Source organism: Varanus komodoensis, unplaced genomic scaffold (assembly GCF_004798865.1).
Source record: "Varanus komodoensis strain SLA01 unplaced genomic scaffold, ASM479886v1 scaffold16, whole genome shotgun sequence".
NCBI lineage: Eukaryota > Metazoa > Chordata > Lepidosauria > Squamata > Varanidae > Varanus > Varanus komodoensis.
The window spans coordinates 10632959-10660829 of record NW_025335468.1 but is presented as its reverse complement, the minus strand read 5'-3'; the positions used below and the strand labels follow the sequence as shown (position 1 = coordinate 10660829).

Here is a 27871-nt window from a genome sequence, read left to right as displayed (position 1 = left end):
TGTCTGGCATAGTGTTACACAGTGTGATACAACTCATTGAGTAGTGTTATTAGACTGAAAACCAGTTTTAATCCCCTGCAGAAGGGGAGAGTACTGCTGCTCACAGTGGAAATTTATGTCTAAACTTTACTGGAAAGGATATAGGTATCAATTCACTTGTCCACTTCACTTTATCTGCAAGATACCATATAATCGTGGTTGGTACTGGGCCCTTTTCTCTCAATGCTTTCAAAAATCCCTTCCAAGAGGTAGACAGTATAACAATCTGTTTCTTTCTACCCTAAAACAGCTGTGACATTTCATAAAAAGCAACACTTGTCATATTTGTGCAGCCTTTGCTTTCAGACATAATGATCAGCCATTGCTGCTTCATGCTGGAATCCTCAGTGTAATCTGAAACTTGCAGCACTGAGCAGGGAGTTCAGTCTATAATCTCTATTTTGAGACTGGGCTGAAAATGCAGGCTTCATGGCCACAAGAGCTGTCCTAATCTGGGGACAGCCCTGCTGCAGCAAACCAAAGGTCTCTGGAGTCCAACATCCTGCTCTCTTCAGTGGTCAAGCTGTGCCATCAGGAAGCCTGCAAGGAGGATAAGTCCCACTACAATGCCCCAGCAACACAGCCTTTGGGTAGCCCCATCCTCCATTAGTTCGCCTCATTTTAATTTCTTTTAAAAAACCACCTAAAGCAAAGATGACTACCACAGCTTGCAACAGCAAATTTATGTTGATATTAAATCTTCTAAGGACAGTGTCTCATCATTTACTTAATTTTGGAGCTGGGTGGGGGGGGGGGAGAAGGAACAGAAATTCCTAGTACCAGTGGTGCTGACTCAAGAGCAATTCTAGACATACTTATGTCTCTAAATTCACATGGGATTAGACTATAAAACTGATGTTTAAATAACAGGACACACTTATCCCACCGTCTAATAACTTGTATTGTTTTTATTGTAAATCACACTACACAGTGAAAATATTACCAACTGCATCCCACACGTTAAATTAAAGCACAGACGTATTCACTGCACAAACGTCTGGAGCACAGGAAAAAATGTTATGCAACACATTTTATTCAGCCCAGCCATCAACTCACCAATGCAAAAGGTTTACAGAGAATAGAAAGTGCATTAATAAAAAGCTAGTCCTTACAAAAAAGATGAAAAAGAAAATATATTATCCATTCAAAGTCTCTTACAATTGAATGATGCAATAACTTATTCTGGCCACATACGGATTAAAAAGAAAACAGAATACGACTTCTGTGTGCACCACTCCTTGCACCATGGGTCAGTAGAGGTCACTGAGACCAGCAGTCTTTCTTGCTTTCTGCATAAGTGCCCTCAGTTGAAACTGCTTGCGAGACAAGAGACGGACATGCTAAGAAGAGAGAAAACGGCCAGAGTAAATCAACTGCATGATAACACAGAAACTGCATACTTTTCCTTGATCCAAACCACTTGGAAAGAAGAATTCCTTTACTGAAATGACTGCCTAGCGCATCAGGTCCAGATTCTTGCAAAGTAAAAGAATACAATTGCAGCAAGTACACTTATACAAAGCAAAGTGGGTTTAAGTTGGCAACTTGCACAGTGACATTTTAAGGCTCTGGTAAAGTATGTGCAATATCAGTTCCTCATTAAATAGCTAAAGCCCACAAAGCCATTAGCTGTGGAACGAGAGGGTGGTGGGCGCATACTCATAGTGTAAAACTGGAAAAATAAATGTTGGTCATTTTTATGACAAGCTTACCATATTTTCAAACATCCAATTACTACCAACCAACAATCAACTAATGTCTGAAATTCATTAGTTTACTGAAGTAGAGACCAACATGCATTGTTAAATGGCCAAATTTGTGTTCATTTGCTTGCCCTCTGACTGACTGTTTTTTTAATGAATCCAGCTCATCAGAAGTAATATATAAAGAAATAAGTATCCAAAAGTAGAAGGCAAATGTGAAGAATTAATAGCACAATCATTTGTAAAGGATGGGACCTGCGCAAAGGGTAGACCTGTGCATCGCAGAGACTCCTGGAGAAATTGCTCTGGTGATCGCAGCTTTTTGACCCCTGCCAACTGTGCCTCAGACCACATGGCTTTCACTTTGTTCCACAGAGCTTAACAGGAGCCACTAAGAATCAAGCCATCACCATCTGGGATTGTTCTATGAGTCGCTAAATGCCTTGGCCCTGACCAGATGCTCAGTCAAAGAAAAGATCTTGCTAAATGTTGTAAGTTATTCACAAAATTGGCAGAGTGTACGTGTGTACGAAGACCTCTTTGAAATGATATGCTCAAAACATATGTTCCATGCAGCCCCTAAGTATTCGAAAGTAGAACTGGAGCAGGTGGCTTCAGGGAGTTGTGGGTAACCAGGGGAGAGTACTTTGGGCTTTCAAAGCAGAAATCAGGAGGTGGACAGAACATTACAGAGACATTGAGGTGAGAGGGGGCAGAACAAAAGGCGAAAGCTCAGCAATGTTCACCATAGCACAGGCTTGTGCTTTCTGGTTGTCATGTGTGAAAGGCTCTACAACAGTTTTGATTATGATGTGAGAGACATGGAAAAGGAAACCAGACATTGCATGTATTTCCTCTCTCATCTTCACTACAACAGATTCCAAAAGGCATTAACATTCAGAACTTGGACAATTATTGGTTCCAACAGAAACCAATAAGAATCATGTTCGATGCCAAATACAGATTACTGAGCATTTATTTTAATATTTATTTAAAAGAACTAAATATTTATTTAATATTTAACTAAACCTACCTTCAGAAAGATATCAAGATCTATAACTCCACGTCTGAGTGCTTCACCCAGATAAAAGATGGTATCTTCAATGGCATTTTCTTCAGCATACAAGTTCAAAATCTGTTTGTAAAGAGGTGCTGTGGGAATAATAACTTCATCTATGTCATTATTTTCTGACTGACTTTCCATTTTTTCCAAGGCAGAACTCAGCTCCTCATCTTTTTTTTTCAGGAGATCAATGTTCTTGTCAACTTCAGCCTAAAACACATGTTGGTACATTTATTTTTAAATGACTTTATATCCACGTAATCGGCATCCTAAATTTCATGTAAATACCACTAAATGTCTTTATATATTTAATCCTTTCAAAGCATTTCTGTGTGAAAACAGTGTAAGAAGAACATTTCAGTATCAGACCAAAGGCCTACCATCTTTCTACAGGCAGGCCTATTTTAGCATGCTATTTATCAGTGCCTGCTCAGATGCCTGTGGGAAGCCCACAAGCAGAACAAGACCTTAACAGCACCCTCCACCCATTGCACTGTTTTCCGCACCACACAGTGGAGGCCTCTCAGCTGTCCACTGCATGCCAGAAGCAGCAGGCACAATGGACAAGGAAAGGAGAAGTTGCAGCCACTCTGAGCAACAAAAATTGCCTGCATTGTTATTCAGAGAGAAGCAGAAAGTGACACACCCAAGTGTTGATTAGCTTAAAAGGGAAAAGAAGGGGCCATCTAGTCCTTCATTTTGCTTACCACTTCCTGGTCTAGGCGAGTTACCATCTCTTCAAGCTTTTGGTGACCCTTTTTCAGATCTTCTTCTGTGCGCTTCAAGGCATTCAGCTCTGCCTGGGCACGGTCCATTTCTTCTTTCATTCGCCATCTCAACTTATCACTGACTGCCGAAATAAGAGATGCTCGAATCGTATCTTCACTAATTGTACCATCCCTGCTGGAACCTGCAGAATAAAATTCAACAGTCACAGAATCATCCCTTCTATCTTTAAGGTGACTTGTAGGATATGATTATACATTTGTAAGTATTTTAAGAGTAAAAGTTAGAGAATATTATAGCAGATTAATGTGCAGAAATTATACATTAGAAGGTGTATCCATGAACTTCCAGGATACTTAAAAATCTATTTGTTCCTCTCGTTAAGTTAAGGCCCTGCCTATTATCATAGAATGCAACTGTGAAGTATAAAACCAATTAGTTTCCACAGAATTTTGCATTTAGAGCAACAAGCATTGAGTGAGCTTTTATCTGTTCATTTATTTCAGTAGTAGGAAAAACAGGCCATGAACAAAGATTTTTCCCATGAGACACTCAAGCTTAATGGCCAGCCAGTTGTACCTGAATGATTCAGAGGTAAATGGATACACCCTCAAATTTAAAACTTCATTATGAAAAAGAGTGTGTTTTTATGAGACTAGTAGCTTCAATAGTTTAAGCAACTTTGTTAGAAAAGAATGATTGCAACAAAGTAACATGCCGCAAATAAAAAAATTCTGTTTTATTTTTCATACATTTTTATTCTACATTGTATGTGTCATAGAGGTATATATAAAACACTACACAGCAATTTTTATTGCCATTTGACATATATTCCCAAATTTTTGTCATGCACAAGTGTTTCTTATTCAAATCCTTCCTTTCAAATGTACAATCTACAAGTTCACATGACAGAGTCTGATACACAGTTTTCTCACTGACTCCTCCCAGATAAAACTGTCTCAGGAGTTCCTTTAGACTTAAGGTATGACATTTATTAAACATAAATGCCCTTCATTAATTATCTTAATTGGTGATGACTTAATTAGTAATCTACAGAGAGAGTTTGGGTAAGTGTTCCATAAATTGTTCAAATCACACACATCACAATAATCTCAAACCCGGCGAGAATTAGCAACAGCACTCTAGTATTAAAACTGTATTTTACCTTAACAGACCAAAGTGCCCCCAGTTTTCATATGTAGTTTGCTGCCATCCATACGCTCTTACTATTAAAATGCCTCTTCTGAATTACAGCCTTTTTCACAATTATCAGTCCACTTTTTTTCCTTTTAAGGTGTTCCCAGCACTATAAACAGTACCTAGTTTGCAAAAGTCATAATGCTATTGTCCATCCCAGTAATGTCCTGACCAGTCGATCTCCTGCATTAACTCTATGTCCAATCAACAAAGACAAGAGAACTACTGAAAATGTCGATTTGTGCTGTAGTTTCTGGATCTGTTCTGCCTTGCTGCTGATTCATTCCTTCTGGTCAGATTTTCATGTTGAAATATCTTTGGGGATCAGTCTCTAATCTGATTTTCCTATTTCAAATTTGGGACTTCACTTTATGAAAAATAAAGCATTCATTTTCAGCCTGTTTTTCTTCCTGCTTTCCTTTTCTTTCACTGAAGTTTTAATGAGTATAGACTTCTCAACTTCGCAATAAATTGATAGCTGTATATCTTGAATTTTTAGGTTCATTTCCATGCATTTCACGTCCACGTACCAATTTCAGCATACACCAATTAATTCTTATTCATTCTTTTTCCTGTTGTTCATCTGGTTCTTGGACTTCTGTTCAGTTGGAATTCATAGTCCTAAGTTAATGTCTACTGAGTTGATCATTGCTCCCTAAATTCTCTCTGCTCTTCTCTTGAAAATATATATGGTTGGCATATATAAAAAGCACTGAGAACTGGTGGCCAACAAGGAAAAATCCTTCTGAATAACAAATTAAGTCAATTAAACTAAACATTCTTTTAATACAAAAACATTGGCATACCTCAGAATTCTGCACATTGCTGATTTAACATGGAAATGTTTTATTCCAGAGCTTCTTCTAATAGATTTCTGCCCCCAAAAGTCTCCAAACATTGACAGTATTACGTTTCCATTATATTAAAATTGCAACAAAAACAATAATAAGACATTCTTACAGAACAGAGGGTTCTAGGTTGCATCCCATCCAGAAATATACTGAAAAAATATGCTTAACCCACAGAGAAATATCTTCCCTTTCATATTCTGATAAGTAATGTTTTTTCATGTAACCCTTTAAGCTTAAAGTACATGTATTACTCTGAAGAATGAACATGTGCAAAAAAAAAAAAAAAAAAAAAAAAAAAAAAATTTTTTTATAAAAAAATTTAAAAAAAAAAAAAATTTATAACTCAAAAAAAAAAAAAAATTAAAAAAAAAAAAAAAAAAGGAAATAAGCAAGCTTTGTTTGGCACTTAATGCTAGAAGCATACAATTTATGATGCTCATCCAAATAAAGTATTTATAAGGAATTTATTTAAGCTCCAATATGAAAGTGATGAGCATGGATCAGCATCTGTAGAACAAAGACTAGCTAATGAAGCATTTTTAGACAGACTATTCATTCTTCCCATTAAATATAAACATTGAATTTGGAGTTAAAATGTTTACTTAAATGTTAGTGTGACTAGAAAATGAGAAACACAAGTCAGATTTAAAATTTAGATGACAGCCAGGATATTTAATTCTATGTTCTCTTAGCATTTAAAAAAAGTATTATGGAAGTTTTGTAAGCATCAACTGCTGCTCAAACTATTAGGCTTTCAAAACTGCAAAGACCGAGGGCAAAATGGTACATAGTACTCATTACATTTTCTAATATATCTACCTTTTGTCAGTGAATGTGATGGGAAGAGTTAAGGTCATCACTTTGTAACACTGTATATAGGAAAAATATAGTCTCACATGGTTTGTGTGAACTGCAAACTGTGGATAAAAAAGTGCATTAGCAGCATTAATATAGCCGGTTTTAGTTAGCCAAAGTGACATAAGAGTGATTGGTGATCTAAGCAAATGTGTTCATGTAAATCAAGATACAACATTTTAATTCCTCTCGACTGATTTAACTGTCAGGAAAATGTAATGAAAATTCCTTTAACAGAATAATACTTGCATAGTTTCTACATGACAGGAAAAATGGGTAATTTAAAACAAGTATTCTACTAGGCTTAGGATGGATATTCTGTGAATTTCTGATGTTTCTTTTATATATTATAATATATTAGCACACAGTTGGCCCATTACCCTTCTCAAACCAAGGCTTTAGACTGGGCAGCAGCAGATGTGTAAAATTCATTAAGAGCAATGGCCCTTTGTGGATTTACTAAACATGATGATGATAACCAGTATTTGTACAATTATTTTTAGCAATTTCTGAGCCACTTAGCACAGAAAGCTGGAATCTTTTTGGTCACTGAAGATTACTATCCAAATTTTGCTCCCTTACTACTATTTAAATCAGGAAATCATATGAATACAAAACTAAAATGCTGTTTCCAGTAGGAAGAGCAGAGAAGCCTTGCACATTGCCTTTAAAAGACACGAATGTTTCACACCTTAAGTTATACTGAGAGCAGCATGCCAAGTTACTGTAGAGACTGCAGCTCTGATGAGTCATGTTCCATCCAGATATTGTGTTTTTATCTACTTCAAAAGTTATACACTGCAGTGCTTGCTATGGAAATTAGCCCTAAGTTGTGACATTTTCCTGTGAATTACTTAACATTTTCAAGATCCAAAGTCTGTGTTCTGAAACTATTGCTCCTTTTTCAAACTTGTTCTTAAAGAATTTCATTTTATTGTTGTGTTGATTAAACATTTTATATTCCATATAAAGACTTCTAAGTACCAAAAGCGTGAAGACACTTTCAAAAAGTGACTTAAAATATTTTGTTAATCCTCTGGTCCTTCTGAAAGTTTCCTCTGGTCCATTCCGTCTCCTGCCTCATTAATCAAAGGAATAAAACAGCACAAGTGGTTGGTTTGACTAGCCAGGGTCAATAATATGCTTTCTCTATTTATTATGGATATTTCATCAATATGATTTCTGGCAAGCTTCTGAAGCAGGAACATAGCTGTGGCTTCTCTCCAATGTGTCTAACATGAGGCTGTCTATGCTCCTCCCACTTCTAAAGGCAATAGTTCAAGAAGCACTGGATTAAAACAAAATGCAACTAAATACAAGAAAACAGGAATCTGCTTGTATTCTCACAGAACTTGCACCTTACTCAAGGCACCTATTTGTAAGCATGCAATCCAAGATTACACTGACTAGGTGCACACAACATGATAATTCACACTCAGGGTTGAGTTGGGGTTAGTATGGGTTATTCTCGAATCATGGCTTGTCAGGATATTTGAACCTAATAAACCATGGTTTGCTAACCATGAAGAAAATCAATGGTTTGTTGTTGGGTTGTTTGTGTGAACCAAGCCAGTGTGCAAGAGAAAAAGATGGGCCTACAGAAAAGCTTTTAGAATACAGTATACACAAATAGCAAAACAAATGCACACAGCCCAAGCAAGTTAGCTGTTCCACATGTTAAAGCAGTCAACTATTGTTCAAAATAGAGATATCACAACCCAAAAGATGCTCCCAAAAAGCCAATACACAAAACAAAATACTGTAGAGATATGGGTTCTAAGTTTTTTCTGCAATCACATATAACATAAATAGTGTACACTACAAATACTCAAAACTTAGAACCAGTTACACATTCTTGGACAAAACTGCTTACTTATTGAAGGCTCTGTCCACAACTTAAAGCAAGAACACATCAGAAATATTATGTGTGTGCAAATGGATTGTAAAAGTGCAAAGACTAAGGAAAGTTATCACCACATACTCATATAGGGAAACGATAATGGTTTACAGAGCTCCTTCAAGAGCATGAACCCTTAACATTTTCTATCACTTCCATAATTAGACACCCTTTGAGGCAATTTAATGGCACATAGCCATTTATTCCAGTTAGCACTCAAGATATTTAACCTTTGCCATAAAGAGTCTGGTTTCAGAAATGACCTTACAGTACTGCAGGGTAGCAGTTGAATCAGAAGGAAAAGCCAAGGCTGGATTTGGCAGTGGAAGCAGCTGATTTTTAAAAAAATCTTTGTCACTAAGAAATAACTATTATGTGAAATATTGTATATAACTTTCAAAAGAGATTGTGCATTGCTGTTATAACCCAGCAGTGAATCTTAATTATTGGTAGTGGGATGACACCAAACAAAGTATTAACATTAGGATGTGGAAGTTTACATAGATCAAATCGGCTTAGTTGTGCCAGATTTGCCTGAACAGAGAGGCAATTTAAGAAGAATCATTTGATTTGAATAGGCCCCCCAATACAGGGCCCCAATGGTGAGTCTGCAATTTTCACTTTTTCAAACAATGCTGCACACCAGCCCTTTAGAGCAGATCAGCAATTTTGTTCAGATAAAGTGTTACCCACAAAAACTCAATTATGCAATCCTATGCATGTTCAGACAGAAAAGGTTCTACAATTCCCAGCATTCCTCAGTTGGCTAGGGAACGCTGGGACTATAGAATATTTTCCATCTGAATATGCATTAAGACTGCAGTATTGAACACCTTGAGGTTAATACCTTAATAAATTACTTGGTTTATTTTCTTGAAGTAATAAGCCCTTCTTTCTGAGAATAAAAATGTAAAGGAAATAAACTTTACATCAGTCCAAATTATCTATCCTTTAACTAAGACTGCTCTGGATTGAAATGCTCTTGCTCCTTGACAGTATGGCTTAAGCCTAAAATGCCATAAGGTGATGGATTCTGAATATCTTTTGTGTACAGGATTTGCAGCCTGTATTTGCTCTAAATATCCCTAAGACTACAAATTATTCTTTGCTGATGATATACTTAAGAGCTCTTCCATTTCTTTGCTTCTATGCTCTCTTATCCTATAGGCTAAACAGAACAAAACAGAACTCAAGCGATCACAAACACTCATCTCCTGCACACGTTAATCAAAGATGCAAAATACTTAATCTAGTTTCAGAATAACATAACGTCATCTTAAGTCTTATTCTAAAGACAAAAAATACAACATAAAGCACAAACTAAACACAAAATTCCCCAACGTGCTGTCCTCCAGATATTGTGCACTTTAACTCCCATCTGCCACAGGCAAATGAGAACAGTGGTCCACAACATCTAAACGGCACCATGTTTGAGGAGACTAGGCTAACAAAACCTAACAAAGTCTTTCTGGATGTAACTGCAATTTCCTTTTTTCTATATATTCAGATTAAATTTCAATAAACAGAAATTTTAATCTAGAACAGACAACAGAAAAGATAGGAGAATAAGCAGTGATACTTTCAAGAGGCACCTAAGGTTGAAACCTGCCACACCACAACTTTATGTCAGAATGGTACATTAAAGATCAACTCTGTACTAACTGTAAGTGCTAAAGGTGCTTATTTCATGAGACTTAATTCTAAAGAGCATGATTAGCCCTAGGGGGACAATAATAGGTATCACTGAGATATTTCCATTATTTCACAGGCAAACTCTCAAAGTATCATAAAAGAGCTTCTGCCCAAATATGGAACCCATGACCAGTCCAGTACTGTCTACTGTGAACTAACAGCTCCTTTCCAGGGTCTCAGGCAAAGGTCTTTCCCTGTTACCTGATCCTTTTAACTTGGAATTGCAGGAACTGAACCCAAGACATTCTGCACAGAAAGCACATACTCTACAACTGAGCCATGAGCCCTCATTTTGACTCCATCCTTTTAGTGGCAGCAACCAAAGCTTGCTGGACTAACCAAAATGCAAGCTCATGAGGAACAAGGGAACATGGCTTCCCAGTTTGGAACCTTGCCCATATTAGCATCAGCAATTAACTTGCAATACCAATATGGTTTTTATCTAAATAATTCACCTTAAAGCTTACTGATGTTCTTAGAATTTGAAGGCGATTCTATTTCAGCTACATAAAAGTGATACTTACCCCACAGGTTAAACAGAAGTCTGCAAACCAAGACATCCTGTGGAAGATGTTACCATGTACAGCACTGTATACAAGTGTCACCAGAAACTTGAATATTCCAGCAAGAACTAAGGTCTTGGAAGACCATCTTGGCAAGTCAAAATGGTGAACAAGGGAAAAGCTATTAGCTAACAATATAAAATATAAAAGCAAACTTTACATTGACCATTGCGGTTGCTTATTCACAAATGCACAATGCACTTTGTTTCAGCGATTTCCAATAGTACATCTTGGTGATGAGTAATTGCACTTAATACTCAACAGTAGTGCTTACTGCTTCTCTAATTTTGATGTGTATAACAAAACAAGTAGCTTACATCTGAAAATGTTCAAGCTGAACTACATGAGTACAACAGGATTTTCCTACTCCTTTTTCACTAGACTCTGTTGTATCCCTCCAGTGCCTAAGTATAAGGGAACCCCCCAGAACAGTGTGAGATGTATATCAGGAGGCTGCCTTACAAAAGTGGAATGTTATTTCCATTCACACAAGAGAAAATCTGAATCCAAGCCATTATATGCACTCAATGACCAATGGCTTGGATTCAGCCATTGGGGTAAATAATGACCAATGGCTATTACCAGTTAATTTTAATAATATTAAGTATGGCTGCATTATTTTTATGTATCCTAAATAAAGGTTAGGGAAAGTATTACAAATCTGGCATGTCTAATAGCAGACTGAGTGACATTTCAGCACAGCACGGTTAGCAGCCTGAAAAAAATCTTTCTTCAAGAAGTTTTTTTTAAGCAAAATAACTAATATCAACCAGAATTATGTCCTCACTAATATAACACATAAGGACTAGAAAATAAAGACCCATATTTTATTTTTAAAACACAAATCTCCAAGTCATACAAATTAGATGAATCAAACAACATTCTCCACCATAAATAAAGTAGAAAAATAGCAGGTCCTGCCAAAATATTGGAACTTAAAGGCCCTACTACAAATGAGTACAGAAAATGTAGTCTGTTGTGAGCACTAATAAGCATTGGTATGTCCTCACTGGAAAGAGCTGGATCACTCCACAGATATGAAGATTTTCATCTTAGTCCCTCCCAATGGCTATATCATTTTCTTCATCCTGGTAGAATGCTTCAGAGGCAGAGAAGTTACATACAAATAATCAGCTTGAAGGTCTTCATCTTAAAGTCGCACTGAAGCTCATTTCTAGTAGATGTAGCATTCATCCATCTTCTACCATTCTATTCCCATAGTCCCACATTCCAGTTCTTGTCTGTGCTGAACTGTAGCTTCCAAAGTCCACCTCCAAGAAGCTTAGCAGATTTGGAAAGTTTGGTCATTTAAAGACATGACTGTGAAGAATCAACTAAAGTTCTTCGGAACAGTGACTTAGATTCAGAGAAAAATAAGCTGTTGAAGTTAAGCTCTCTCTTGCTTATGAAAGGAATGTTAAGGCACAGTACTATATAAAATCAGTTCTTTTGGAAATCACAACCTGAAGACCAAAAACATTGCCTTGTGCAACTTCCTTTACAGCATACTCATCTGAAGAACTGTTAACTACATGACAAAGTTTAAAATAAATGTGCAATCAATTCCCTGTATTTATTTATTGTCATTTATGCCTACCAAAAATTATGAAAAATTGTAGTTCTATTACATTATACTTAAATGCAGATTCTGATACAGAACTGCCTTTTGCTAGGAAAAGGTGACAAAGCAATCCCAAATGAAAAAAAAATGGTACAACTATCTTAGAGACACCGTCAAACAGTTTAACAGCTTGATGGCAAGTAGATCATTAAAATGCATGCCATTTTAAACAGATTTCACAAGAATACCTTCACCTTTGACAGGAATACTATCTTTAAAACATTCTTCAAAAACCCTAGCTATCTCTGCCGCCTTTGCAACTGCTACAGCTACTCTACAAACAAGATCTCAGAAGTGTACACGGTGTGTTAATCTGGGATGATAAAAGTCATAACAACAGTGTCTGCCATTTAAAATGACAAAATCCCTTACAAGTGCCATAATTGCTGTATAAAGATTTACAAAAGATGTACTGCATGATATGGGAACATTCAACATTTAAGTCTATCATGCAACACAGAATGCTGTGCCAAGCACAAGAGGTCCAAGAGGGGCTTAAAGGCTCCCTCTCCAGAAATAACTTCATGTGTTTCAGTGAATAAAGCAGCTCCACAATTACGTTTTTCTATGGATCTGGATCTTATCACGGAAATGAATGTGTGGATGTATTCCTACTACTGAAATGAATGGGATGGTCCATATAATAAAATTCCGCATGCACAGTTTCTCAGTGGGACCATCTAGATTAATATTTTAAATTATCAGCATCTAAATTTACACAAACTGATTAAGCACACATGTTTAGACAGAAAAAAGTACTACAAGCCCCAACATTCCCCACCCACTAGGGATGGCTGAGAAATGCTGGGTCTTTCTGCAACTGGAAATGCCGGGACTTTCTTTTGTTTAAACATGCATAGGATTGCACACAATGTTAAACATAAGAGTAGATCTCTTTTATAAGCACATTTAATATTAATTGTTGCATTAAACAACAATGGCTTAAATACAAGTTCAGACTTGTATTGCTGTCTTAGTAAACAGGGGTAAGCCAGGCACAAGAACTAGGCCCATGCACCCTACATCTTTTTACATACTGCTTTTGACACTTAAATCCTGGTTTCTTTCAGTCACTGTTTCTTGTTCTGTTTGAAACTGGGAACTATTGCTTAATATTGGTTTACTAACCAGGATTGATTCTGATTCGTAAACCGATATTAAATCACAGCTCTCCATTTCAGGCATAACCAAAAAGTGCCTGTGATTTAGACCAGGATCAAAGTTCAAAAAGAAGCAAAGTAGAGAGGGGCAAAGGACCCAATATTAGGTGTATGGACCCAATATTTCTTCTTGACTTAATAAACTATAATTTATTATTAACCCAGGAATGTGAAATGGACCAGGTATATTGGTAAGAACTTGCGAAGCAGAGTGGTTAAACAAACTTAACTAATGGTGTATTTTCAGAATTCTGTAACAAAAGAAGCCTAGCATTTCAACCAACTTGCCTACCATACCTAAGTCAGCCTCATGTCTTTCAAAGTTATGTAATTCTGAAGTACTAAAGTGTAATATTAAATGCCAGCAATTATGACTGCTGATGCTATGCATGCAAAACAGCTTTATAAGTTATTATAAGTTATTACTCTAGATTGGTATCATTTCTGTATTTCCCTGAGTATTTTAGGATGTGAAAAATCAACCAGGGAGTAAACTGTTTACCAGTGTCTTTAAGCAAACATTAAATTGAATTCAAAGCAAAAAAACCTGAACTGAACTTTAAAAACAACTAAATATAGGAGCAAATGACTTGCTGTAGTGGTTGCAGGCCAATGCCACAGGCAACTGAATTACCAATCACCATACTAACAGGGCAATTCCACTACCAGTAAATTCCATTTTAACACAATGTCTATCATCTTCTAGTGATCTCTATCCGCAAAGTGCTGCCACACTTGATGATACTGAACGCTGCTGTGATTGTACTTCTTAAGCAAAAGTCAGATGAGAGTTTCCAAAGCACTCAGTAAATCAAGATTGAAGATATCTGTGCCACTTTCAGACAAGAGGACACCATCTAGATGGAACAATCCAGGAGACTCTGGTACAAGTGAATCATGTCTGATCACAGTCCCACCGATATACTCTATAAAACAGCCAATTTCCTGATTGACTTTTTTCCTACATTTCTCCATCACTCTGTGAGGCACGTCTTGGTTCCATACTTTGCGAGGCACAATATTAGACCAGACCAAAATGGTATTCTTGAATATTTGTTTAAGATGTCCTAAATCTTTCTTCATTTGGTTTATTATATCCACATTTCTGTCTGTTCCCAGGTCATTTCCTCCTAGATGGATCACCAGCACATCAGGATCTGTTAGGCGCCGTCGTGTATGCAACAGGGTGGGTATTAACTGATCCCATGTCATGCCACTCTTTCCTAGCCAGTGTAATTTGGCATCATCCAGTCGAATGCCCAACTGTGTGCCAAAGCTTCTTTCAAGTGCCCGTTTTTCTGCCCAGAAAACATAAGAATGACCACAAATCCATACCTGTTTCTGCTTTCTTCTGCCATCTGCTATTAAGAGAACAAACATACATTAATGCTTCATAAACTTTGTGGCCCAAGCACTTTCTGAAAAGTTTACCCAGGTAGTTTTATTCTGTATTATTCCATGTAAAAACAAAATAAGAGCATAAGACCGATGTCTCTATGCCAAAACGTATGGCTTAATGATCCATAGGGCCAACTCGATCTGAATATGCTTTCAAAACCTCTGCAATGTGCTGGTGTATGAAGTTTACAGGTAAAAATACCTATATCCAAGTTGTAAGACCAATGGAAAGAAATCCACATCTGTATCTCCTTTTGACTGATTTCAGAAGAGCAACTTTGCCAGATGGAGGTGCTAACACAGCTTGAGATCTTGATAGAACATTTAAGACAAGAAAACTTTCCATTCAGAGTGACAGGTGACAGAGTGCCACAGTCTTCCAGAGTGTTCCAAAAACTAACAAAAGGTCAAGAGAAATAGGTAAAAGAAAATCCGTGCTTTTCAAGTAGCCCAACCAGCATAGAAAGCTGAGACCATTAAATCTGAGTAGCAATATAGCTCATCAGGAATGGTATGGAATAGTTGCAAAATCATTGCAAGCAGAAGGATTTTTTATTTAATTCGGCATGTAAATTAAATGTGTGTGCATCTATTTCTCCGCTTTTCCTAAGGAGTCACTATTTTTGTTGCCATATTACACCTCAACTTTTAAATTATTTTCCCAAATAAAATTCTAGAAAGTCTACAGTACAGAGACTGCCTGTTACTAACTTTAGACAAACAACAATTTAAATCCAAACAACACTGCAGATATCCAAAACTAGATTACTTTTTTAAAAATTCTCCAATAATTCTTGCATTTTAATGAAATTGAAATTTTTTGCAGCTCAAATATACAGTGTGGCATTCAAACAACAACAGGAAGGGAAGCTTTTCCTGCATTCTGCTCTGGCCTAAATAATATTTGCTTTCTAATGATTTGTTGTATGTTGTGTAGTTTTAGCTTATTAACTATATCTGCTGGAAGCAAAGACATCTACCACTGTCTTTGGAAGTACACCTTGGCCATCGCTTTCTAATGTTTAGGACTCTTTTCATGAAAAGGACTGTGAATAGTTTACAGTACTTAGTCCAGATGAGTAAATCTCTCAATTCCCAAGATCCTCTCTAAAAACAAAAGGAAATGATAGCTTCTGACCTGCATCCTTAGCTTACATATAAACAAACTTTGGATAAAACCCAAAATGTTTATAAAGATATCTGTCCACGACGGTTGTTGATTCCATGCTATTTTTGTAATGATATTTCGATACTTGCATCACGCATATGTTAAAAGTGCTGAAATGGCAGTCTGATAGTGTAGTGGAGTACATATCAGGAGTCAGCTAGTCCAATTCCACTTAATTCCATGCTCAAAACAGATTTTCAGCAGTGATCAAGATCTTCAGTTCACTTCATCTGCAGTTATTGTTCACCATCGTCAGCTGACTCAGCAAAAGGTTCATAAATAGGTTGTAGTATCACCACTTGGCTTTGCCACTTTGCTCTTGTGTCCGCATATTCATTTTCTTCAAGTTCCTCCTGTGTTTAGTAGTGCGGCTAAACAGTCTCTCATCTTCTAAAGATTTTTAATTACAAGATCAGCCCATTGGAATAAAGAGATTAGAGAACAGAAGTCTATGCAGGATTTTTCAAATTGCTTTCTGGCTTGAATTCATTTTGGACCTTCAAGCATCATACTTTCAAATGCATATGAATTTCCTTATGGAGAGCCATTGAATAAAAATGAAGTCTCTTGAAGAGTGAAAAAGCAAATGTAGTTAAAAGTTGACCTATAGATCAAATGAGGGAGGAAAAACACCTACAACATATGCAGCTAAAGCATAATCAAACAATGTTTTTACTATAATATTTTACTTCTCCTGACTGTAATAAAATGAAAGACCTTCTCAGAAACACACCATTTGCTGCATATTTATTGTAAGAAAGATTATCCTCTACCTTTGACATGAAGTTACTCACCCACAGTAGTTACAGGAGGCTGAGAAGGGTAGAGTGGCGTGCTAGTTGTTGCTGGAAATTGTCCACTCGGGGGAGGGTAAGGATAGTTTGGGAAACCGCTTGAAAGAAGAAAGGAAAGAAAAACCTCTGTTACTTATTTATTATATAACAATAAGCAATCTTGTTTTATTTCAACAGTTTAGAATTTTTAAAAAAACCAGAATTGGAAAAATAAAGCCAGCTGATGAAGATAAATTTATCAGCATGAAATCTAAGTCAATGAAAGTTTGCTGTCATCATAAAAATACCGAATTCTCATTAAATTTCAAGAATGTATAGTTAGCTTCACATACTTCGTAGTTCCTGCTAGTTGCAGTTCATTGCACCAATTATCAACACAGACTACAAAGTGTAAGGTGAGGGCAGATATGAATTACTAAGCACTCAACAGAAGGAAAGTGCAGGCAAACATGCCACAGGACATTTAAAAAAGGAAGGCAAAATTTACACATGTGGGATTTGTGGCACACAAGTCTATGCCATCTGCAAACAAACCTAACAGTTGTTTCACTCTACTGCCACTAGTCAATAGCTAAAAGGTACAAAGTAAGCAATCCAACAGAAGTAGTTCTTAGCCCAGAAGAATAGCCTCTATGCACAGAGAAGGAGGTAGGGTTTTGCATGTCACCCGGCACCTTCTTTCTTCTCTACTGCTGACTCTCCCATGAAACTGCCAACATGCTGGATGGGTGACCAATCACACAGACAGGGGATAAGCAAAAGATGTTTGTGTTTACAATTCCTCACCACTAGAAGTACTGGCTAGAGCTGATGGGAGCTGCATGCCAAAAGATCTAGAGGCATAGGACAGGGGTGGGAACCAGAGTGTGGTGCAGGGTCAAATGAATCTCTCATCTGGCCTCCCATGGGACAAATAATATCTAGGGACGGGACCATAGCCCTGATATAATTTGGTCCTCAACAAATATATGCTAGGTCTACCCAGTGCTTTGCTGCATATAGGCTCTCCCCAGTTAGGAAATATTACATGCAGCAACGTCATTCCAGTTGAAGCATCAGATGGATAGTCCACCTGTAAGACAGTTGGGTTGGCTTTGTCCACCCCATGCTTCCTTCCAGTGGTGAAAAAACTGGCTTGGCTTGGCTCTGCTTCAACATTACCTCACCACAGGCTTAAGCTCGCAAGCCTAGCTGTGCAGGGAGAACAAGTCTCTGCAGGCTAAATGGGGGAACTCCCACACCTTCAGGCTAATGTTTCCCTTTCAGACCTAGCATATGGAGATCTGGAAATGGTAGATGAACTGGTTCATCTGTTCACCAATAAACCAGAGTCATAATCCAGTTTGTTACTGACTTATGACTCCAGCTTTTGAGGGAGAGACAAGGCAAGATTCCTTATCTGCACAATGATAAGATGATCACAGACAGAAAGTCTAAGGTTTCTTTAGACACTCCCGCTGCAATGGCACTGAATGCTGTATCCAAACTGGGCCCAAAACGCAACACAGCATACTCCCATCACTGACAGATGTTCTACTGCAGAAATAGATTTAAATAGCCATACCTTGGGTTAGCAAGGGGTCCAGGAGGGAAAGGAGACATCCCACTTGGCAAACCTGGCATGTAGGAAGCTGAGCACAACAAAAATTTTGGACATTTTAACAATTTAGAATAGTGTTGGTCATTAATAGTGAAATCTAGTTTTTAGAACTAAGCACTTTTAATAACTTCTGCAGTCTTAAAATTGACTTTTAATAACCCACATTTAAGCAAATGAAAACATGTATTTTTAATACCCTGCCTTCAGACTAAGCAACCAGTAATCCAGGGACTCAAGAGTTCCTAGAGTCTTCCCATCTGGCCCCAGCAGATCCTAACTTTATTATCCTTTGCTTACCATGCTTTGTTTTTGTCCACACAAACTGGCAAAGTGCTCTTTACTCCCTTTCTCCAAGTGTATGCAACCACAGAAGTGGATTCCTTTATTCAAAATGGATTTATGAACAGAACTTGATTAAAATGAAGCAAAATCTTGACATATTTGAATTAACTATTTACTGCCAATCTATCCAAATAAGACTGCTTGAAAGGCTAAAAAAGTTGGATCCAGTGTCACGCAACCTGAAATCTCCTTAACTAAGGAGAAGTCTCCTTAACTCCTTTCCCATCCCTTCCTCCATCATGTAAGCTCCCTCTGCTGCTTTGAAAAACCACCTGAATGTGTGGCGGCCGGCAGTGGTGGTGGTTGGGAGCTGGAGGAGACACCTTAAGTTTACATGTTACCTCCACCTTGTGATAAATTGTGGTTCAGGGCTTTCCCATTATGCACAGCTTTCTCTCTCACTATACTAACCCCTTTTCCTTAACCTCCAGCTGGTGGCTTTAGAGACCCTGAGAGCTTCTCCCTACTTGATTATAATAAAAACATTGTCCTATGGCTTTTGGATGTTTCCTCTAAAAGCAAAGAAAGCCTTCTATAGTTTGCATTACTTTCACGCTCACAAGCACTTCAGGGGGTAAAGCTGGAGATTCAACTATACTTGACTGACACCTACTGGCAGAGATAATTCTCTCACTTGATCTCTGTTGCTGTTAAAAAAAAGTAATGGAAATAACTTTTGCAAGGTCTGAAAGAAAGTGAAATTAAACTATCCTCAAATTTTTAACAAGGCAGATCTGCCACTGACAGATTTTTGTGCTATAGAGCAGATTTCAGTATGATAATTTAGTAAACCCTTATGGGAGCAAGTATGCTGCAACAGTTGGTGTTGGACGGGGCTTTTGGAAACCATAGTTCTATCCCTCACTCAGCCATGAAGCTTACTCGGCCAAGCCACGGACTCTACCTAACCCAGTCCACAGGAATGCTGTGAAGAAAAATGGCTGGGAGGAAGATTTTGCACATGCCATCTTGGGCTGCTTGGAGGAAAGGCAGGAGAAAGCTTTATACAGGAAAATGTATTAAAAACATGAACAGCTATCAAAACACCTTTTCCTCACAATCAAAGTAAATTCTTGTACTGTAGGAGTCCTTAAGTGTTAATTAAGTTTAGTTCCTGACCTCAGTCAGAAAGTCATCACCAACCCTGATTTTCTTCATCATATTAATCTCAAAATAGCAACCTCTAATATTGGGGGTTTTTTTCACTTATCTTCTCAAGCACATGCAATAAGTATTGTTAAAAAGAGTTTGTCTTTTAGATAATCACTGAGAGCAAATTACCTATCCCAATAGTATATTCAACTACAAGAGTAAAAAAGTATCTTTCTATTATTATTTATCAGCAGGTTGTTTATTGCATTAGAGCATGTCTCCTATCTTTAAAAAAATTCTATATACAATCACTCTTACAATTTTTATATGACAGTTTTAACTCATATGGCATATCCAAGGTCACTAGCTCCGGAGGTCTGTAACTGTCAATAATAATAATCAGGGCAGGTTTACTTTTGAGTAAAAGTGCACAGGATTCTGTTATGAAACCATCTTCAGAGGGTTTTTTACCCCAAAAAGCAGTCTAAAAATATGCAATTTAAATGACAAAAATGTATGCACTTAAGGCACAATCCTCTAAAATGATCACAGTCTTCAAACACAGAGGGCTACGGGCATCCAGTACAGAGGCGGAAGGGCAGCATAAGCATCCTTTGTCTCCCTGCTCTTCCCATGCTGCATTTTTGCTAAATGGCTATTCTCTGCAGAGGGGGAGGCTTTGCACCCTCAAGTACCTTGTATTCTTGCTGCCCCAGTCTTCTCACCTCTTCCCGATTACCAACCTCTGATCTTTCCAAGGCTGCTTTTCCAATCTCAGAAAGCAGCCCACCTAGTTCTTTTCACACCCGCTGGGAAGTGCAGTGGACTGGAGCTGGGAATCTGAACTATTCTATGCAAGGGGTGGGGGGGAGAGACACACAACAATTAGGGAACAGGAAAGTTCAAGAAAATGGAATGAGGTTGGGGGACATTTATGAGTGAAGGGAATGGAAAAGCCTCACTTCTTCACCTACAAGTCTTTTCGCAAACATGTTTGCTGTTCTGATGCCATTGTGTACTACAACTTATCTCTTCTCCGCTTACTAATGACATGAATGAAAGGGCTCCTTCTGTTCACAGAAGAGACTGAGATTCAGCAGCAAATTTCATGGCAGGAAGGAGGTAATGAGATATTCTCCAGTTCCCCCTTTCCACTGTATCTCCCAAGAACATTGCCCAAGCTATTCTCACAATCCCCTGGAGCAGTCTTCAGGAGAGGAGGGAGGGGGCCATAGGGGAAAGAAGGAACTGCAGAAATTGCTTCTTTCCTCCAGGAGGTTTATCCCATGAAAAGAGTTCCACTCAAAGGAACCCTAGACAGTACATTCTAATTGGCTGCTTAATTGCAACAGATCGTATAGTCTGTGTTCTATATCTGGAACGATTTTTATTGATTGATTGATTGATTGATTTCTATCCTGCCTTTTTCCTACAAAGGGCTCAAGGCAGCTTACATCATCTCTCCTCCTCCATCTTCTCCCCACAACAACCACCCTGTGAGGTAGGTTGGGCAGAGAGTCTGTGACTGGCCCAAAGTCACCCAGTTGGCTCCATGGCTGAGTGGGGACTAGAACCCAGTTCGTCTGAGTCCCAGTCCCATGCTCTTAACCACTACACCACACTGGCTCTTGGTATACAGAATCAGTTCTACACCTTCTGCTGTTAAGTTCTCTGAAGTTCTGCACTACACAACTTTGAAAGACACCAGCCTGTAGGAGTACCAGGAGAGCACAGAAATTGTATTGTTGTTGTTGTTGACACCCTTAACTTCTGGCCTAGGCACTGCGCAAGCGCAGCACCCATGTGTGTGATGCACAGAGGCCACGACGAAGAACCATACTTTCAGAAGTTAGCACAGACACATGCCACAATAACTGGAAGCTTTCAATTAAACATCTGTATGCTCGTTCTCATTGTTACTCATTTGCATGTGTAAGTACTAGAAGTTGCTTACTGTTAGGTGGTCCTGTTGCCTGGTAAGATGGGTAGGGTGCTGAAATGGTAGGCCGAGAAAATACTGGAGGTTCCTCTCCAAACACCACAATCATAACTTGAATCAATCCTATCAAATCTGATAGCGGCTAGAGTTAAAAAAGAAGAGAGAGTTGATTTTTTTTCTCCTACAAAGACAGCATAGCTGTCCATTAACAATGACAATAGATGCATTACCTAGTCAGTTACTGAGTGTCAGCTCTTTCCTACTATTTATAGATCTTGGTCTAGTTTATACCAATTCAGTTATCAGGAACAAACAATTAAGAATTAAAAGGGCAACATATCACTGGTAAAGTGCTGGTGAGAATGTGAGCCCTGGTCAATAACCTAGACCAATTATAGACAATGGCAATGACTGAAAATATACTCTGTGGTAGAATTTACTTCAGTAGTGAATCTATAACAGCAGTGCAAGCATGAGAAAAGTATTAACATTATTAGCACTGTTTAAGATTGCTAATATTTTTCTCAGTAGAGGCCTCCGATCTGCAAGGCCACATCTTTCTGTTGTATCAAAGAGCCGAGGATGAAAACAAAGACTTAAATAAAATGTTAGTTAAATGGGGAAATGATTCAGGACTTATGTTAACATTTTTAAAATGGTACTTACATGTTTCCATTCATGGAGATAAGGAAGATATATCTTGCCATTTGCATCAACATGTTTCCCAGTTTTAATTGTCATTGTACTAGTGGGTTTAACAAAACAAATTGGAGGGTTGAATGGATATGTATCCAATAGCCACAGACATATTGGGATATTGTATGTGTTACCTGAAAAGGTTTTAAAAAGCATAATGAATACATTAAGTTTTCCTTTGGCAACATATGATAACGCTGTTACTTGCTGCAACTTTTCTAATGCATAATAATTAATAAATGCAAGCTGACAGTCTTCATTTGACCAAAGTACATCTGAGAGCATACTACTTCTAACAATCACCACCTTGTTGCCCTTGGAAACTCACAAGCCATATGTGACAACAGCCACCTCATAAATTCAAAGGCTGCATTACTCAAAGTTGCATTGCATATAATGTACTTAAAAATCCTGACCAATAACCATTAGATCTATACTCCATGATTTTGTCTTATATATTTCAGTACTATCCACATGAGTGGCTTTCACGGAACATGGTAATACATTGCACAGACTGCACAAAGTGATTCCTTTTGTCCTCACCTGACTATTAAACTGTGAGCTACAGTGATTTACTGGGGGGCGTCAGTTCAGGAAAGGATGAAGGTAAACAAACTGAAGCATAAGATAGAGGATGGATGGGAGTTCAAGTAATTTCAGACTAGCCACCCAGCCTATTTTGGGTAAAGCTGCATTCCAACTCAATCAAGTTTAAGCTGATTGATGATTTTACTATGTAAAATCATAGTAAAGAGATTGCCATGACTAGAAGGGCCTTGAACCAACTTGTCCTTTGGATGCTGGTAACACCCAGTCTGTCCTTGACATGCTGGCCTTTATAAGGTATTTTATGGCCCGCACAATACAACAGCCCACTGTAGCTTATTAATCCACAGTGGGTGTTATGTTACAGCAGATACCTGTAATCTAGAAAGGGAAGGGAAAATCTAGAGATTTGACAAACCTCAACTAACCCTAAAACAAGCTTTGTGCTACCTGCAAATTGCCTAATCCTCAAACAACCTCTGCTGCTCGGGATTCCACAGCTTGACAAGTCATACCAGACTGGATGGCTGTGACAGCCCATGTAGACAAATCAAGCTATGGTTGGCTGCTGGGTTGTACAAGTCAAGCCAATGAGGATGTTATTGAGCAGGAGATAGAAACATATAGCTAGTGATATTACACTACCTTTTATCAACGTGTTTCCTGGAGCAAGTCAAAGGATTAGTTTTGAGCTTCAAAGTCAGCTAACAGTATCTTAAGAACTGGCTCAAGCTGGGGCCTAATATATCACCTGAGAGAAACACTATTATGCAAAATACACTTGTTTACCCTAAATTTACCCTATCTTTCGAAACTGGACAAAGGCATGAAAGAAAAGACTGGTACCAGGTATCTAGTATCCTAACCGATTCTGTCTTGGAGTGCCACCCTATCAAGAAACTCAGAATTTTAAATTACTTTGAGTGCTAAAAGTTATTTTAGAATTTATTAAGTCTATGGTTCAGTTTTATTTACATCACACTTACTGATTCAAGAAATGCAATTATGACAAAATATAGAAGTCTCTCCAATTTTACAGAACACAAAAATATAATGTTACCACTAAGAAGAGATTACAATAACTAGACTGATTATAATAAATGTGTATATTTTCATTTAATCTACACATAAACTACCCAAAACATATACATACCTTTGTAACTTACAGGAATGGTTCCAGTGAGGCTCATCAATTCTCTTGATGTACCATCATTAAAAACTAGAAAAAAGCATTATGTACATCTTTATAGTCAATTCACAGTAACTGTGCATATACTGTTAAAATGCATACATTATCTCAGATGACTCTTTCTCACAATGTTTTCCATATAATAGAAAAAGAAATAAGAAAAAGAATAAACAGCCCTATACATGTGAAATGCCTATGTATCAAACACACTTTGGATACATAGCCAGATTGTCATTGTATAATTCAAGGAACTAAGACAAATGCAGCTGTTATACATGTTGTCATATAAATTATTACATGACAATATGCATAAAGTTCAAGAAAATTAGTTGTTTTTAAAAACTGCTTCAGCTATAACGAGAACCTTCAAAATAAAACCTCAACAGAAAGTAATTGTCTAAACAAGACCATGATTTCTTAACATCTATGTTATTTTGACAATATTTACCAAATGAAAAAGGTAATCAGCATTTTACAGAAGAATGCATCTCAAATCCAAGTAATTAGGAGCTCTTATTTCTCTTTCAAAATAAAAAATATTTATGTGCAATATGAATTATTGATAAGAAACTGATATAAGATAGCTGAATGTCAGCAAAAACACTCTAAATCAGGCGAACATATGAAAAATTAAATATATTATTCAAGTGACAGTTTATATAGTTCACAATACATAAAAAAGAACTCACCATAGCTATCCATTACAGGTTTGAGATCTTTGTACTGGACAATAACACTGACAGTCTCCTGAACTGTTAGGTCTCTGTACTTGTACTAGGAAAAACAGAAACAATTTTGTAAAGCTTAAAATGCCACTATAACCAAGTCCCACTGACTAGATTGTGAGCTATTGATGTACTCACTTAAAATTCATTATGCAGAGCTGACTAACAACATGGTAGGGCCTTCTGTCACAATATTAAAACAAATAAAAATTCATCCCTAATTTATTTATATAAGTATAAATTACTTTTTATATATTCTTGCAGAAATCAGGCTATAAATGAATTTAAAAAAGAAAAATGAAAAGCGTTCAACTGCCAGAAAGTACTTGTACAAGTAATATTCATTAACCCAATTAATTAAAAACAATCTAAAAAAAGTATTGGGCAACACAGTCCTATGGCCACCAGCTAGCTCCTAGCCAGCCATAGAATGGGATGAATTCCAAGTGTAATGCCAGAAAATTGCTCCAATCTCAGATCCCTTTCCCCTCTCACAGCTGGCACGGAAAGAACTGCACATGGCAAGCATGCATAGGATTTAGTTTGAAATTCAAGTTCCACTGAGATAAATGGAACTTAGTCTGCAAATAAGTTGATTCACCAGACATATATTACAACACACTGAATTTTAACCTATAATCTATGGCACTCTGCATTATTTTATAAAGGAGAACTGATGTAAGCATTAAAACAACTTCAAGGCAGGACAATTGGATACAGTTTGTATACATTCTTAAAATTCATTTTCTAAGTGCATTATTTAATTCTATCTGCATTGCATTGCATTGCACTATCTTTGATATTTTGTTACTTTACATTTAAAAACTGGCAAAATGATAAACAAGAATTGACTTTTCCACTAGATTTCCTTACAACATGTGCAAGTGCAACAAGAAATAAAAATACTATATAAATACATAACCACTTTTACTTCTCAACAACATTTCATAATTACCTTTTTATAACATATAAGCCAATTAATTAAATTCCAGATGTGAAACTTGATAACCAGTTGGTTATTAATAGGTAAACTTTAAAATCACATTAGTGGTAGTCACTATCCAAACAAAGTGAATACCTCTTGGTCTACTGATTTCAGTTACAGAATGAAACACTTCCAACACTTGCCATATACACCTGTCCAGACCCTAAGGACATCATCTGAGTTCCTTCTCCAGGAGCCTCCTGTGAAGGATATAAGGAAGGTGACTATCTGGAGAAGGGCCTTTTCAGTTATGGTGCCCTAATTGTAGAACTAGCTTTCCAGAGAGGTACACCTGGCACCCACACTAAACCTTTCTATGTCTGGCCAACCCTTTTTCTTTTCACAGTATTTTAACAGTAATATGAACTTTTTAGCTCATTTATTTCATGTACCACTGGGGTTATTTGTTTAATTTGCCTTTGAATTATTGATTTAGATTATAAATGTATTATATTTCTGATTGTATATTGAATTATTCTTATTAATGTGATATTTTATTAGTTTTATCCTGTGATTATTTAAATTTGTCTACCAGTATATGTAATGCTTTTAATTTTTAGTATGTTGAAAACTGTCCTGAGAGTCATTGACTAAATAAGAAGGATATAAAAATGCCTTCAATAAATAAATACGTCTTCCATTAAAATTAATGGGTTGAATCCAGACATAAGGACATCCAATGGAGAAGGTAAAAATGGACTTCACTGCCCCTTCCTATGGAATCCCCTCCAGTGCCCTGAAAATCCTATGCAGACAGCTGGGAGCTCTTCTGACTGAGTAGGTTGTGATCTGAAGGGGAAACTGAGCCAAATCCCCCTCAAAAGTGCAGTCAACTTCTCACAGAAATTGTCTCTGCCAGATTATCAGAGATTTCTCCCTTTTTCTTCAGCATCAAAGCCTACTCTATTAAACAGTGCCCTCTGTATAGCATCTTCACGAGAATGGAGAGGTTGCTGTTTTATGTGCCTTAATATTCAGTAATACTAAAGATGCATACATCAGTGAGCACAGGTACATCAATCATAAAAAACATTGTTTTGATATTAACAGAACGGACACCTTAATTTTTAAGAAGTCCCTGCAGTCCGATCATATTCGCTTCACAGTAACACATCAGTTACTCCATGGGTCTATATACCATCTCTGTGCACCTGCTCTTACAAGGACAGCTTTCAAATGTAGAAAAACTATGCCACTAAATGTCTGTTTAGGCACACTTTCAAAATCCTTAAGCACTGTCTTTGTCGTGCCCTGTACTCCTTGGAGACTGAAGTTTTGTTCGGAACCTGCGTTGCTCATTTAAAGGACAGGCTATTCTAGCTTTAAGGGGAGCGAGAAAGGACAGGAAAAGATCTTGAAAAAATCCACAAGAGGAAAAGGAAGCACCTATTTTACACCTGAGCAGACGTCACAGTAGTCCGACTACATTCTTTTATAGTCAGAGCGACCTGAAGAATTCGATTCAGCGCGCTGAGCACCCGGGAAACATACTGTGGCCGGGAGAGGGATATTTCCGTCAGTCCTCCGCTGGTCACTGCAGGACCATTTTGGCCCACAGGATTATGCCAATCCCAGAAAGCCAGCCTCAATTACTCGTGACTGACGCGGAGGCGAAGATATTTCGCCAGCAGCGAGAAACAGAAACCGCGGGTGACAGGAGGCCTATTCATGAGAGGGGAGCGAGGAGACGTCCACATCGCCGTCCTCCCCCGCCGTAAGAGGAAAAAGCGAGCCGGAGCTGAGGCCTTAAGCGGGGGGGGGGGGGGGGGGGGAGGCGCTGCGGAGAGCCAGGGCTGCGCTGGGATGCAAGTGGGCTGGGAGGGGCTCGCTGGCCGGCCGGGTCTTACCTTGGTGAGCATTTTCTTCAGCTGGTTCTCTGACACGGCCATGGTGGCGATGACTCTTCCCCGCCGACGGCCGGGGTGGGGGTAGCGATCGTTGCTCCCCGCCCGCGCGGGCCCTCACTCCAACTCCCGGGCGAGGACCAACCCTGCCCAGCCCCTCTCCCAATAGTTTCTTCCTCCACTTCC

At 37.9% G+C, this 27871-nt stretch overlaps 1 protein-coding gene across 3 annotated transcripts; it reads right to left on the bottom strand.

The window, feature by feature from the left end:
- Window positions 1-927: 927 nt before the first annotated feature.
- TSG101 (tumor susceptibility 101) lies at window positions 928-27871 on the bottom strand. 3 transcript variants are annotated; one of them, XM_044425721.1, is made up of 10 exons: window positions 27689-27860; window positions 24821-24905; window positions 24096-24161; window positions 22367-22530; window positions 21716-21842; window positions 18292-18358; window positions 16728-16825; window positions 3513-3715; window positions 2776-3015; window positions 928-1379 (listed from the first exon to the last, which is right to left on the bottom strand). In XM_044425721.1, exons 1-10 carry the CDS (start codon window positions 27728-27730, stop codon window positions 1290-1292), a joined length of 1182 nt encoding a protein of 393 aa, XP_044281656.1. In that variant the 5' UTR covers window positions 27731-27860; the 3' UTR covers window positions 928-1289. The 3 variants fall into 3 exon arrangements, with proteins under 3 accessions (XP_044281656.1, XP_044281654.1, XP_044281655.1); XM_044425719.1 differs by lacking the exons at window positions 928-1379; window positions 2776-3015; window positions 3513-3715 and adding an exon at window positions 5948-14728 and having other exon boundaries at window positions 27689-27871; XM_044425720.1 differs by lacking the exons at window positions 928-1379; window positions 2776-3015; window positions 3513-3715 and adding an exon at window positions 5948-14725 and having other exon boundaries at window positions 27689-27871.

What these genes read in the sequence shown, in the direction of transcription:
- TSG101 (XM_044425719.1), bottom strand. Translation starts at nt 27,730, where the DNA reads ATGGCCGTGTCAGAGAACCAGCTGAAGAAAATGCTCACCAAG. An exon ending in ATCTCCATGAATGGAAACAT is followed by an intron (nt 21,843 to 22,366) that starts GTAAGTACCATT and finishes TTTTAACTCTAG; the next exon opens with CCGCTATCAGATTTGATAGG. An exon ending in GGCAACAGGACCACCTAACA is followed by an intron (nt 18,359 to 21,715) that starts GTAAGCAACTTC and finishes TGTTGTGCTCAG; the next exon opens with CTTCCTACATGCCAGGTTTG.